Here is a 15,701-nt window from a genome sequence, read left to right as displayed (position 1 = left end):
GTCTTAGAAAGCTGGCTTTCTATGCACTCTTAATCAATATTTCAATCAGAATGTACTTCACTGGCAAAAACAAGGGAATAACCCAAAATAAGATGATGGATTCCAGCAACAGTGACTGCATCCAGCAGAGCAGTGAAAATAAGTCACAGTACTACAGCTATGCAGGAGACCAGACCCCAGTCAGCCCAGATTAGGGAGAAGTGGACAGTGAGGGTCTCCAGAGGGGCAGACCCTGAGAGAAGGGGACCCAGGGGAAACTTCAGGATCTGAGAAAGGCAATTAGTAGAGTGAAAAAAAAAAAAAGAATCCATTCGAATTTGATGCTAGGTATATTCTCCATTGAGTGGTAGATGGATTGTCACATTGGACCTACGGAAAAGAAAGTATATGTGATATCATTTACAAAGTTATAATATTAAGTAAATGCTATTAATTCATCTTCAGAGTTTGGAACCAACATATTCACAAAACATAGACCTCAACTACAATTAGAAAAGAATGTCAGTGTTGTCAACATTGATAGTCTAACAGTAAAGATGCAGAGGATGGGGAGTGCTGGAAGCACTCATATCCTCCAGTTAGAAAGTGTAGGGTCAAGGGTCTATAGTCGGTGGAACAAGAAATTGACATTTAGATTGCTTTTTTGCAGTTGTAAAGAAGAGTAGAGAAGGAACTGAGAATTGCGATGTGTAATTATTTTGTGAAGGGAGGAAAGTGGAGTGAGGTGGTGGGTGAGCTAAATCCTCATTTACCATAGCAGCAGGGCAAGAGTGAATGTCTAAAATAAGAAATCAGGAAATTGAGGTATAAACATTTTATTTAGGGACATGGCAGTGATGACCAGAAAAACCCAAGCAGAAATTATTAAAATTCACTCCCTCTGGGGAGTATAGGGCAAGAGACTGCTGCCTTTCATTGTAAGTTCACATGTAGTTTTGATTTTTAAAAACTGAACACATCATGATACTTAATTTTGTTTATATTTTAATAAACAAATAACACAAGAATACATAGCCTCAAAGAAACTTTGGCTGATTTGATAGGCAAAAGAAAAAAATTCTTACCCTTGTTTAAATTTGTATTTCTTTGCTTATTTAAACCAAGTGATTTCAAAGTTGCCTATGACTCAGCTTTCATGCTTCTGTGATTTTTATAAAACTCTTCTTTTCCTCATTGGACATGGCTCCAACTATCTGATGAAAAGCGGTAGCACATAGGACTTAATATACAGAAAATCCCGATACAGCTATACTTCCTGGAGGGCATTTACTCCCTGAAGCTGGGCGTCCTACCCTGTTTGTGTCTCAGAGTCTGAGCCTCCCAGTTGTTTTGCTGTGGGATTGGTGTTCCTTCAATTATGAGCTCCCGGACAATGACAAAGCTTTACTTTCATTGTTCTTGTGCCCAAGAAGCGACTCCACCATCCTGCACATGGCATGGGCTCCTTGAACAGCTCACGACATGTTCTTTCCACAGGATCTCCTTGAGTCCATGCCCTTGGCTGGGTCCAAGGAAACTGGAGCATTGGGTCGGGAGTTGGAGAGCCCTGCCTTTATCCAGGCTGCCCTTCGAACTGTGAGAATGTGGGCAAGATGCTCAAATCCATGAGCCTCAGTTTTCTCATTCCTGAGATGGTTAAGATAAGGATATGGCCTCCCTCACTCAGATAACTTGTGTAAAGTGCTCAATAAAGGGTGTTTATTAGAGTCGTGATTGTTACTATGAATAAAAGAGTCTCTCTTCATGAGGAGCTCAAAGTGTTGAATAACAATTATAATATCTTAGGATTTGAAGGGCGTCAGGAGCTGAAAGTCTTTGTGGGCAGCTCTTGGTGAAAGGTCCTGCTAGGTTGTGATATAACAGAGACAGAAAAGTTCTTGGTCTGGAGATCATTTTTCTGATCGCACAATCTTGAGCTCCTGACTGAGCTCGGCTCTGTTCCACATGGATCCATTCACTTCCACCTGGAGTCTCTACTGATTCCCTGCCTTGTGCCCAGCCCTGGATCAACAACTGTGGAAGCTCCCCCTACCCCCCAAGGGACACGTGGCTCCTCCCAAGAGGGGCTCACAGTCTAGGCAGGAAATAACCCTAATGACTTGACAGCTGACGTTTAGAGGATGCTGGCCGTGTGCTAGGCACGGCTCCAAGTGCTTCACCCTCTGGTTTGATCCTTCCAGCACTCTGAAGCAGGTGCCACTGACATTCTCAATGAGCAGACGAGGACATTGAAGCAAGGGCCGCATAGCTTGTGACAGGCAGAGCTGGGGTTTGGACCCAGGTAGGCTAGCTTCAGAGCCTTGACTCTCAATCGCAGCAATTGGCTTAGTGTAAAAAATAGGAAACGTGAAATAAAACACATGGATACAAGCACACCCTGTGAAAGAGAGCATTGCAAAGCAAAATGCAAGATGCAAAGTGCAGATAGGTGGTGGGTATTTTTCACTTCACAACACTGGGGGTAAGTGGCTACATTTCCTGCTGTTTGCACTCGGCATCTCCTTGTGGGAGTCAGTGGGAGTACAGTCATGTACTGCCATTTCCCTGAAAGAGGAGAGGAAAATGACACGGTGACCGGGCAGTGCTTTGTAAGCCATTGCACACTCCTGACATTAGGTTTGGCACTTTGGGATGTTTTCTCAGCTCAGGAAAGCATCTGCGTACATGGACTTATTTGTTTTTAGCCACCTCTGTCATCAGAGGGAGCCAGCTCTCTGGGTCTATTCTGAGCCTGTTGAAAGAGGAAGCAGGTGCTAGCTTGAGTTTAGTCCATTTGTGGCCTGTGGGGAGCTGGGATCTGTAAGGTAGGCATCTGGCCCAGCCAAAGGGACTTTCACACAGAGATGATGGCTGCTGCTTGGTTGTTGTCTAGGACCTGGGTACAGGGAATGGGCAAGCAGTGTGTTAGCCAATTTTGAGAGGCGTTTATTTAAGATGTGTCTGGGAACCAAAGCAAGCTGCTCTCTGGGGGGTTGAGTTAGAAATAGGTAGTGCAAAAATGTGTTGACAAATGTGATAAGTTCACTCAAGAACACAGTTTTAAAAATCAAATGATTCAAAAGAGTGAAGAATGATAATGCCCCTTTCCTGATTTCTGGCCCCTCAATCCTATAGTTTCCATCTCTTGAGGCAACCCCTGTTACCTGTTGATTAAGACTCCTTCTAGGATAATCTACGCTGAACAAGTGTGTGTGTGTGTGTGTGTGTACCCACATGCACATCCATTTTATTCACATGATAGCCTAGCATAGTAAACACTTTACACCATACTTTTTTCCTACTCAATATATCCCAGAAATAGTTTCATATAAGTCAATACATTTAGATCCTTTTATTCCCTTTTTAGGGCTTGCATAGTGATCTACAAAATGATGTCCCATAATTTATTTAAGCCGTCTCCTATTCGTGAATATTTAGGTCCTTAAGGTCGTCCATTCTAGAGCATTTGGCCTAATTTTTTTCTTTGTTTGTTTTGCATACGAGGAAATTGAGATCCACACACAGAAAGACAGGTTTAAATAATTCGGCGGGGAACCTACATTTTGGATGTGTTTTTCTTGCTATTACCGTATTTTGATCACAGAAGACAAGAGAAGGTGGCTGGGAGCGTGTTTTGCACACGTGGGGGTGTGTGTGAATGTGTGCCTACACAGATAGGTGTACATTATGTTGGGTGACAGATGTGTTCTTGAAAATCTCTGAATGAACCCTTTTATTTTTAAAAATGGAATATGAAATTTTAAATGCCCTGAGGGTGGGAAGATGATTTGTTATTTAAAGGAAAATTGTAGAGCAATCCTTATGTGAAATGATGGCTTCTTTTTTTCCTTTTTCAAGAGCGACTTTATTAAGGTATAATTTACATGCAAAAAAAAAAATGCATCCACTTTAAGTGTGTGGCTTAACAAATGTATACATTCATGTCACCACCACCCAATCAACATATAGAAAACTTTCACCTTCCCCAAAAGTTCTTCTGTGCCTCTTTGTTCTCCATTGAATATATAATTTACTACTGTAAAATACAATATTCAAAATCCATCATCCTTTGTCCCTCTTTGAATCCAGTTCCCATTTCCAGCTCCAGGAGATCACTGTTAGGCTTTGTGTCACAATAGGTTAGTTTTGCCTGTTGTAGAACATTATGTAAGTGGAATCGTATAATATGTACTCTTGCGTTTGGCTCCTTTCCCACAGCATTCGTTTTGTTGCACGTACCAGGAGTTCATTCTTTACTACTGAGTAAAAGTCTATCATATGGGTACAGCATGGTTGCTTATTCATTTATCTGTTCACGGGCATTTGGGTTGTTTCCAGTATTTGGCTGTTATGAATGAAGCTGCTAGGGACACTTCTGTGCAGGTTGATGGCTTCCCAAGTAAATCATCTTCATAATTCAGTTGCGCAGATCCAGTTTAAAATCGGGCCATTCATCCACTGAGCCAACACGTACAAATATGTATTAAATCCCTCCCATGTACTGGACAGACAGGGTTCTGTCCCGCAGGGATGTACATGAAAACCCGCATAATATCTTTGCACTACCATGGAAGGCGTTTGAGAAAGGAGCAATCCTCCTCTCCCCTTATGTTATGAAAGTAAATGCTATTGGAAGCCTGTGAACCGAGTGGAACCCTTAAAACATGTAATTACGTGTGCGCTCTCTGCTTTTCAACCAGCCATTGCAGGCTACCCATAGAGCTAGTAGCAAACTCCTCAAATGAAGAGTCTTTAGTTTAATTGGCTGCTAACTCCAAAATAAGCACCCAGCAGCTGCTCAAGAGCTGTCCATCGTAGTGCCTCCACGTTCTGTGCTTTCCAAAAGCAGCGGCTGCGAGGACGCCGGCTGCCTGAACATCTCCTGCTGCGTCTGGCTTGCCTCTTTCATGCCAGGCGTGTGCCCGAGGGGCCTGCAGGGGAGAATAGGCAGCAAGAAGGGAGGCACCGGCCTTGGGAAGCAGGTCCTCTGCCTTGGGAAGGAAGTCCTGAGTTCTCTCCCTTCTTCTCCTTCCCATTTCCTCCCCCCTCACGCCCCACCCTCCTCCAGGAGAAAAAAAAAGAAACAACCTATTATCTAAGACTTACTGGGTACAACAGGGGCACTGCAGCCTCTTTTCCTCCTCCTCCTCCTTTCTGGAGTCATCCTTTTCTGACCCACTCTCTCGCTTTTGCTTCTTTGTAGGCCCTGGTGCCTGATAACAGATGGAAAAGGAAGCGAAGCTCAGACTGGGTCTGGGTGACCTTTGTGGGCTGTTCAGGAGAGAGGTTTGCCTAGAGGTCTCCAGTGAAAGTGGAGCTCATGGTTAGGAGGAATCTTGGCTATGAATTTCTTACCTCCTTTGTCTGGAACTTGATTACCCCCAAACACAGGCACGCAGACAACGGTGACGGCCAAGCCGGCTTCATGGGCAGGGTGCTAGTCCAGTGGTCAGAGTTCTTGCTGGAGAGGTGTGTGCCGGGAGGAGTATTGGATTCTGATAGTCAGAAGCTGAGGGTGCGAGTTCTCACTCTGCCACTTACCCCCGGCTATTCAGCTCCAGAGGACGCGTCCTCAGAGACTACCGTGTGAACGGTGCCCCTGCAGCTGGGCAGTGTGTGCACTCTCACTAAGCTTGCTTATCTTCCTTGACCTCAGTTTTCTCATTCATACAATGTTGCTAGTAATATTACCTTACAGGTTAATTGTGAGGAATCAATGAAATAATGCTTGTGAAGGACTTTGTGAATGGTCAGGCACCACCCAAAATAGTGCTTGTGTCTTTCTGCTTTGCAGAGATGGCTTTTTCCTGGTTTCTGTGGTTTCGACTCTTTTCCCATTGCTCTGTGCCTAACTCACAGGCATGGAGCTCTTGTTTATGGCTAGACCTTCCGCAAGGACCTGGGGGGTTGGGGGGTGGGGATGGGAGGATTGGGCGAGGTGTTCAACACATTGTTCTGCCTTAAACCGGCCTGGCTTGGGAGCCACTCAGTTGCACTGGAGGAGAATGAACTCACAGAGGACAGCCAGAGGCTTAGAGTTACGAGAACCCTGGGACTGGGTTGTCAGAGAAGGCTTTGTGGGGTTTGAGATGGGAGCTCCTGGGCTGGGTGGGGCTCGAAGTGGGAGCTCCTGGGCGGGGCAGGGCTCCAGATGGGAGCTCCTGGGCGGGGCGGGGCTCGAGATGGGAGCTCCTGGGCTGGGTGGGGCTCGAGGTGGGAGTTCCTGGGCGGGGCAGGGCTCCAGATGGGAGCTCCTGGGCGGGGCGGGGCTCGAGATGGGAGCTCCTGGGCTGGGTGGGGCTCGAGGTGGGAGCTCCTGGGCGGGGCGGGGCTCCAGATGGGAGCTCCTGGGCTGGGCGGGGCTCGAGATGGGAGCTCCTGGGCTGGGTGGGGCTCGAGGTGGGAGTTCCTGGGCGGGGCAGGGCTCCAGATGGGAGCTCCTGGGCGGGGCGGGGCTTGAGATGGGAGCTCCTGGGCTGGGTGGGGCTCGAGGTGGGAGTTCCTGGGCGGGGCAGGGCTTGAGATGGGAGCTCCTGGGCTGGGCAAGGCTTGAGAAGGGAGCTCTGTCAGAGTCACCTCTCCCATGTGCTCCAGGCAGCAGCGCTGAGTGGGAATCCAGCTGAAAGCTCTCTGAACCCCAGCTTTTCTATATGAAAAGCACGGAATATGTATTGCTGACCTCACAGGAGATTAGGTGAACTAATGCAGGTGAAACACTCAATACGGTGTCCTAGGCCTAGTAGGTGCTCAGACAATACATGGTCATCCTCGGCTTCTCCTTCTCCCATAATCACCTCGTGACCCTCTGATGACCAGGCTATAGCCTTTTTTGCCCCTGAGTTTCCTCCAGGGTTGGATGCGAAATTCTCACCTTAGTTCTACGTCTGATATCCACAGCGCTGTAGAATCATCAGATGTCCTGGAATAACATGTAATAACATCAGCTTTGGGCAAGAAAATGCTTTTGAGGGGTGGGGCGGTAGTTTGATAGAGTGGAAAGAACATCATCGGATGAAGTCGCAGATTTGGAGAGCTGGCTTTTTAATAACAACAGCAGCAACAATTACTGAGTGTTCTGTGCCAGGCACCGTGCTGTGCACTCACTGTACTTAGATTGTCGCATTTTACATCATGCCAGCACCAGTGCCACTGGACCTGTTATCCACTGCATTTCACTGAGGAGCATCCTGAGGCTCAGAGAAGAGAGTTGCTTGCTTCAGGCCAGAGAGCCAGCAAATTCACTCTTAACCACCATACACTGAGTTAACTCCTAAGTGCCAAGTGCTCTGCATGTGTGTCTCATGGAATTTTCCCAACAACCTGTGTCACAGATGAAGAGACAGAGGTTGAGGTTCAGGGAGAATAAATAATTGCCTGACCTGTAAGTGACAAAACTGGGATTCAGTCCTGGGCTGTTTGTCTCCCCCCACGGTTCTACTGCCTTGCTTCTGGCTTCAGCTGGAGGTTGAAAGAGAATCATAGTCAAAAACAGAGATAGTATCTGGGAAAGTGCATCCAATAAAGGTATGAGGTTCAAGGCGGTTTGATAAGTGGGGTTGCATCTGGGAGCATTGGGAGGAACCCGAAGCCTGGGAGAAGGAGCTGAGAAGAAGCCCTGGGAATGGTTGGGAGGAGGGAAGAGGCCTGCTTTTATGTCGTGTCAGCTGCCTGGTGGTGATGCCGGCTGCCAGCTTGCAGGGGTTGTGCAGGGCTGGGCACCTACATTGCTTCATTACCCGGGCCACGTAATTGTGAACAGAATTTGTGATTAAGCTAATTTGGCCATGAAGTTGCAAGGCATTCCACCCCCTTTTACACCTGATAACCCCTCCAGTCATCCACGTTGAAGTCCCACCACCCTGCATGGATTCTCAGAGCCTCCTCACTTGCCTGGCTGGCTGGGGCTTAGCCAGCGCTCTGTGGCCATCTGCCCAGGCTGCAAAGCTCTTTGTTGCTCTTGGCATGTTTAATAGCTTAATTTCTATTTTTCTGTTTGGAAATGCAGTTCATCGCCATGGAGGCAGCAGTGGGTGCTAAAATGGTTTCTGATTGCTATCTTGAATGTTAATATCCTAATACATTTTATCATCAATGACCTGTCCCCCCCGACACAAGTTCTCACTCCCCTTTTGCAAAGATAGGCATGCTGCCTGCCTTCCGATAGGCCTCGCAGCCCATCTCATTGCTTTGCTGTCTCCCGCCCTGCTTTTCTCAGATAGCATTGTACTTTGCCAACGAAATCCACAGTCGTGGGAAATCTTTGACTTGGAGGATATGAGAAAGTGTTTCATTTTGCCGGCGGGGTTTAATAGGGATGATCTAATCTCAGAGAGGCATGCATTATTTAAATTCCATGCTTTTGGACAAGGGGGCCCCTGATAGTTTTGAGCTGTGGCAGGGACGGGATTCTGGTGGGGCTGTGTTCAGCAGAGCTGACTGTTGGTCTTCTTGTTTGTAATTCAGCACAGGGGCCAGGTTATGCTTGTGGCAGGGGATGGTGCTAGCGGTGAGGGTGGTGGAGAACATTTTCTTTACCCAGAAACCTAAAATCATGGTCTCTTCGGGCAGAAGGGATGCAGAGAGGCATCTCCTGGCATCACGACTGTGTCATTTGGTTCTTGTCTTGATCCCAAGCTCAAGATCCCGAACCCAGGTAAGCGACCCTGTGGGGCCACCTGAGAGCTCCCTGGCCTCCCTCACTCCCTGCCCTGACAGAGTGCCTGAAATGTCACAGGGGCCTCACCTGCTGGGCGTTGAAGACCCCTGTTGGGGGAACTAAAATTTTGAGGGAAACCGTAAGCACTCTCAACCACTAAAGGCTGAGTCTGGAAATAAAGTTGGGCTCACGAATGGCTCAGGGAAGCTGGATTAGGAGTACAGTGAGATGTCGGGGGAGGGACGTGGAAAGCATGGGTCCAAGGTGAGTTTTTACCTCATAGGTAGGATATGGTGCTCCTGGTATAGCTGCCTCTTCTTCCTGTCTTGTGTCATTGGAATGTCATTTTAGCACATATCTTCCTTCCTTCCTTCCTTCCTTCCTCCCTCCCTCCCTTTCTGTCTTCCTTCTTTCCTTCAGAAGGGGCTTGCAGGAGTGAATAATCCCAGGATAGGCTCTGGGACACAGAGCCTTTTCCCACCTCTACAAAGGTTTATTGGGTGTCTCCTGACCAACAGACGGTAAGCTAAAGACTAGGGATGCAAATAGTATTGTCGTAGTCTCTGTCTAGCCGAGGGGAGAAACATCCTGACAGTGTATTACAGCTTGATAGGTGCCGTGGTTGAGATATGTATATGTACTGTGAGAACACAAGTGAGAGGTAATTAATTCTGACTAAGAATATCTGGAAAGACTTCAGAGAGGAGGCAATAATTGACCTTGACCATGTAGGAGGAGGAGGTGTTCCCCAGGCTGACCCTTCCTAAGTAGTACTTGCTAAATGTGTGCCTGCTCTTTGCTGGGGACCATAGAAAAGAAAGGAAGGGGCTAGTGGTTCCCGCCCTCAAGAAACTCACAGCTTGTTGAGACCAGCCTGACACATCGGAGCCAGTTGGAGCTCTGCACAGACAGATGGGATTGTGGAGGCGGGGGTGGGTACCAGGGGTACTTGGTGATCCAGGGTTTCCAGAGTCGCTACTCTCTCATGCAGAACATGGACTCTGTGAGGACAGTTCAGACCTTGGAAGGATGTGACAAGACACATCCCCTCTGACTTTCTTCATCAGCCTGCTTCTGTATAGAAGTAACTTGCTGGTTTGGGAGGTGGGGAGGGAGGGCGTGAGGCTGGGTGGAGAAAGTTGGTGGTGAGAATTCAGCGGTATGGGCTCTCTCCTTACAGCCCTGGTAAAGTCTGGGGTTTGCAAAACGCATGAGCCAGCCCAGCCCCTGAGCCTGGGGGCCCTTCAGCCTCACACGAGCACGGCGCGCACCCCCAGCCTTTGCTCATATGCTGTTGCTTCCCTGGAATGCCCTCCCTTTCTTGCCTGCGTAAGGTCTTCCCAGGCTGCTCTTTTGCACTGATTTCAGGTTTGCCAGATACTTTCTATCAGTTATTCTGTCCCTCATCATTAAGCTGGGTTCAGCACTGTTCTCTGTTTGTTTGCTTTTTTTAAACTCCCCAGTGAGATTGTAAACACCTTGAGAGTGGGATTAATGTCTTATGCTTTTCTTATCTCCTGTGAGCAATTTGTATAGTATAAAGAACAGGGGCTTCTGTAGAAAGTCTTGGCATTGAACCTCAGCGTTGCCATTTACCCTGGAACTTTGAGCTCAGTTTCCTTATCTGTGAAACGGGATAACAGAGGGCTTCTCAACCTCAACAGTATTGGCGTTTGAGGCTAGATAATGCTTTGTTGTGGGGACTGTCCTGTCTGCTGTAGGATGTTCAGCAGCGTCCGTGACCTCTGCCCATTAGATGCCGGTAGCATCACTCCCTCTCTAGTCACGATTATCCAAAATGTCTCCAGATATTTTTGTGTCACCCAAAATGTTCCTTGTGTCAAGTGTCCCCATTGCAGTTCCTCATGTCAGGTTTCCCTTGTGCGGCAAAATTGCTGCCAGTTGGGAACCACTGGGATGACACTACCTGTTGGGTGTGCTTCAGACCTCGTTGTTACTGCAACTGGAACATGGTAGATGTTCCATAAATGCTTCTCCTTCATCCCTGATTCACCTAGCACTTGGCATGTTGCAGACTGACGGACTGAAAGGAGCTGTGACTCTAGGTTTTAGCAGCTTGGGGTGGAAATGTCATGAACTCTCGGGTTGCCCCCACAATGCACTAACAGAATCACTGTCATTTTCTTAATTGCAGATTGATCTGGAGCCAGAAGGAAGAGTGTATGTGATCATTGATCTCTCGGGGTCATCGGGTGAAGGTAGGAGAGTGTGACCTCTCGTCATTGTTCTCATCCATCGACCCTGTTGTCTTTTGCTGTCTCCCTTTCCTCCTTGGCTGGGACATATTATAGTGACATTTAATTAATTGGCACCTTTTAAAGGAAAAGGTTATTTTGAAGATGCTTACGCCTGTGTACCAAAAGGGACCAGCCATCTGTTAACTTTGGTGAAGCAGAGGGAAGATTTTCGACTTGCAGAGTGAGGCCAATAAAGCAGGCGTTCCTGTGTGTGGGTGCCCAGGCAGGCTTCGGTGGGGCGGCTGCCTCTCCCTGGAGGCACCCCTGGGGTTTGCGTGTGTGCGGAGGGGAGGAAGTAAAACCAGTTGGTCTAACGGTATTCAGAAATGAAACAAATGAGGTGTCAAATTTCAGAATCTGATTTCTTCAGAGCTTTTATAGAAATGTTACTTCTATAAAGAGGGATAAATTAGGAGTTTGGGATTAACATATACACACTGCTATATATAACAGATAACCAACAAGGACCTACTGTAAAGCACAGGAAACTATACTCAATATCGTGTAATATTCTATAAGCAAAAAGAATCTGAAAAAGAATGTGTGTGTGTGTGTGTGTGTATAACTGAATTTAAGAAAAAAAAAATGGTTACTTCTCCTTACCAGTTCTTTACCCAGGCAAAAGCTCTGCTCTTAGAGAGGAATAATGGGGTGAGGACATCTGCTCCCTACTAGCTGATTAGATAAGGTATAAATATTCTCTGATCGTTGGATTTTCCTTCCTTCTTCTTACACCCTCTTCTGTCCATCCTGTCTTTGCTCACTTACTACCTTTCAAGGCTTGCTGCGTGGTGAGGGCTGAGCAGTCTGGGTAGAAGGGAAGACTGGACGATAAAACCTTGTCCACACGGGAACAGGGAGATGGTGGCAGACTTGGGCTCTAGGTAGGTTGGGAATTAGGACTGAAATTTAGTTATTGGGACCATCTTTCCTCTTCTCTTCTCTCTGTGGGCAGGAGACAGAACAGTTGGCCTTAATGTCATGACGGAAAGATGGGATGAGCAAGGCGGGTTCCTCTTGGCAATGAGGGAAAAACGGGGATGGTGGCCCAAAGGGGAAGGCACAGTTCCTGGCTGGGAGACTTGGGCCTTTTCCAGCATCTCCCCAGAATACTGCAGGGTTCAAGCACAAAGTCACAAACCCACAGTTTTAGGGATGAAGCTCTACTTTAAGTTTCTGTAATGAAGGAGGGATTATGTAAGCAAATTCAAAGGCGCTGGTCAAATGATGCACTTGACAGTGGTGCCTGATGATTTTCATTTGACTGATTTAATCACCTGATTTCAACAGGTGTTCAGCATAATTCAATAATTGTGTGTATATGGAACTCATAATAGAATTCAGTCCTCTTTTAGTAGATCTCAATTATTTGGCATAGGTTTAAAACTTTAAATATCCTTCCAAAATTGGTCTCTTACATTTTGTGCTCTTTATTGCAATTAAATTTTGGCGTTTTCAACTTGCCCTCTCTACTCTCAGCCCTGAACAGCCCAGAAAGAAACTGTTGTAGAAGATTTGGAGATTTAACAATATTTAGTATGAAGTATTCGAGATGTACAAAAGGGCCTAAAGAATAATAAAATGGATACTAGTGTACCCACCACCCAGATTAAGAAATAAAGCACCCAGTAAGGTAAAACCTTGCATCATTTTTTTTTTCTTCAGATCTTTATTGGAGTATAATTGCTTTATAATATTGTGCCAGTTTCCACTATACAATAAAGTGAATCAGCTGTATTTATATATATATCCCCATATCCCCTCCCTCTTGAGCTTCCCTTCTACCCTCCCTATCCCACCCCTCTAGGTCATCACAAAGCACCCAGCTGATCTCCCTGTGCTATGCAGCAACTTCACACTAGCCTTCTGTTTTACATTTGGTAGTGTATCTATGTCAGTGCTACTCTCTCACTTCTTCCCAGCTTCGCCCCACCCGCTGGTGTTCGTAAGTCCGATCTCTATGTCTCCTTGCTTTTAACATAGCATATGATCCCAAATTTACCAGACTTCACAGTATTACAATGATGTCCTGATTGTAGATACTGGTGAAACATTTGATGAACATAACCAATCCCCCTTTTTTCCTTACATAATCTATATGCAACAGGATAATTAATTAAATATGTATTTCCAGTGCCAAGATGCTGGGCAATCAGTGGGAGGCTTGGATTATTTTTTTCTTTGAAAAGATTAATGACTTGCAAAATTATAGAAGACATCCTTTTTTACATTAGAGGGAAAGGATATGGACAAATGAATGAGTAAATAAATCAGAGGCAATTGATTTTTTTTCTTCTTGCTTCTACAGCTTATTGCATGTGAATGACCAAAGCAGTTTTCATTGGACTGAATTCTTAGCCTATTTTTTTGTCTCTTTCATCTAAAGAAAACAGAGTTTACTTCAGAAATGCTGACACATGCCAGGCTCTGTAAAGTGCTAGCATGTGTTGCTCTGAAGGAAAGGAGAAGGTTTTCCTGCTCTTTTTTTTCCCTTGCTGTTCCTGGATTTGGAATTCGTTCTCTGGATAGTGGGAAGGACTTCCAGCAGTCTCTTCCTAGAAGCTGATCTTAATGTGTTCGTGTTCTACGCATCTGTTCTCCCAGCCCTGCTGCTGGGACTTTGAGGGCTCCTGGCCCAGGGGAGGTTTTGCTTTTGGAAAGGTTGGGAGGGTAAGAAGAGTAATAGAGAATGAGTAGCCACAACATTTGCTACCTAGATTGCGTGAGAAGGGTCCAGGGCGAACACAGTTGTCACACCCAGACTGTGGACATTCATTGATTCTTATCTAAGTCCCTTTCTTTAGTGAAAATTCCTAACTCTATATTCTGAGAAAGGGTGAAAAAAAAAAAAAAAAGAGTTGAATTGAGGCACAGCTGACGTTTTCACCACTCTATTTTTCTGCCATCAAGCACCCTTTAGCTCGCCTATTTCAAGTGCTCCAGTCCCATCAATGGAAAAAAAGATATTCATAGCAACTGCACAAACTTTACACCACATGCAAATACCAAAGAGCTCAGAGAAAGGTGTGGGGGTGAGACTGTGTGAATACACCCCCGAATTCTGGGATGTGCCAAAGGATTCTTTTTTCTTGCTAACACACTGTAGAAAGCCTGGACGTTCACGTCTGTTAGAGCTAGAGTTAATGTGATTTCTAACTGTCTAATAAAATTCCATTGCTTGCATCTCCCGTGCAGTTCCTCATAATGGAATTTGACTGGTGTGTGCTTTAGCTAAACCAGGCAGCCTAACCCCAGAAGTAAGGGGTCAGGCTGGATGACAGTTAAGGTCATTTCTGGTCATGTGATTTTGATCTTTGGTATAATTTGAATAGACATCTATCAGAGCTCAAGGCTGAGGGCTGGCTAATATCTGTAGCCGGTAGAAGAGGTTGACAGGTATGGTGCCAGGCACTTTACCTATATCATCCCATGTAGTAAACCTTCTCAGAATGCTTTGTGTGACTCTCCAGTCTCAGGTGCCTCTTAGTGTTTGCTTTTATCATAAGTAATGACCATGTGGCTTCCTGGTAAACATGGCACTACAGGCTCACCAGATACTCAGATCAGAGCATAATTAGCCCAGGCAACAGAAGTATAAACAGCAACATATGTAATTCTCAACTGTGCAAATTGTTATTTCCTGTTATGGACATTAGTTAATATTTCTTCCTTTGTTGTGAGGTAATTTGTATATTATTCTTTATAGGAATATGACAGTGAACCATCATTTGCAGGCTCCCAATGGAGGGGCAATCAGGGTCTGACCCAGGGATTTCTAGAATCTTCTTTCCCCATCTTCTATCCAGGTGTCATGTTCACCCAGGAGAGTTCTTCAGAGTCTAGACAACAATAGAAAGAACAGGAAATGGACCTCAGTTTGAATCCCTGAACTGTTTCTCCAATAAGATGCCAAAGAGACAAGATAATTGGGATGATTTTTGCAGCACATCCATCACAAATACTGTGGTTCGATCAGATTCTGGAGTGAGTGCGTATTGTGGAAGCAGAAGATAAAGAGCAGGGCGTAGGGTCCAGCCCTCTCCCCTTCAACAGGCTACAGAAAGCATTCAGTCTCCTCTCTGGGACTGGCAGCAGAGAGTAGAAAGAGCGTAGCCTTAGGAGTGCCTCAGCCCTGAATATAAATCCTGGCTCCAGTGCTTACTAGTTTAGAGCTTCAGATTTCTCACCCATCAATGGGGATAATGGGGTGTATGGTAGGTACTGTGATGGAACTGCTCTAAGGACAGCACCCTCACATAAAGGTGATGCTCCATAAATATCCTAAAGGCCCTGGAGACCTGAGGGCAGGGAGGTGAGCAGCGTTCTAGCCCGGTGCCCAGGAGTGAGCAGCAGGCAGCGTATCCAGGGAAGCAGTTTGAGGGCAGGTTTCTGACTCTGGGGCATGACACATGGAAAGGGTCCAAGGATAGAGCAAGGTGACGAAGAGACAATTCATAGAGTAATATCTATATCTGGCAAGGGCTATGAGAATGCTTTTTGCAGAGTTCAGACCTTCCCATAGTTTTGCCCCATGTTCTTTCTCTTTCTACCCCACCCTTCCCCCATTGAAGTATTTCCCCGAAGAACATTCTTTAGCTTGTCTGTGTCCTGTGGCCCTTAACGTTAGAAATGTCTCCTTGTCAGAGCCTGGGCTTGTGCCCTCTCTGCTCAGTGCAGACAGAATATGTGGTCCCCACACTCTCATCAGCCCTGGGTAAAAGTGCTGCATATATTTGAAGACAGTTATTAAATCTCTCTTCTTCAGGCTGAATCAATCGAATCCCTTAACCTTTCTGAAGAGAGAGTTT

At 46.1% G+C, this 15,701-nt stretch overlaps 1 protein-coding gene across 1 annotated transcript in view; it reads left to right on the top strand.

Annotated features, from left to right (window-relative positions):
* Positions 1-15,701, top strand: part of PRKCE (protein kinase C epsilon) — a 515,835-nt gene that overhangs the window by 183,087 nt on the left and 317,047 nt on the right. Inside the window, exon 2 of the mRNA XM_057740938.1 lies at positions 10,791-10,854. Within this exon, the coding sequence (XP_057596921.1) occupies positions 10,791-10,854 (64 nt within the window). The remainder of the gene's footprint in view (positions 1-10,790; positions 10,855-15,701) is intronic.

The sequence above is a fragment of the Hippopotamus amphibius genome, chromosome 7 (genome assembly GCF_030028045.1).
Source record: "Hippopotamus amphibius kiboko isolate mHipAmp2 chromosome 7, mHipAmp2.hap2, whole genome shotgun sequence".
Lineage (NCBI taxonomy): Eukaryota > Metazoa > Chordata > Mammalia > Artiodactyla > Hippopotamidae > Hippopotamus > Hippopotamus amphibius.
This window is presented reverse-complemented; position numbering and strand designations above follow the sequence as displayed.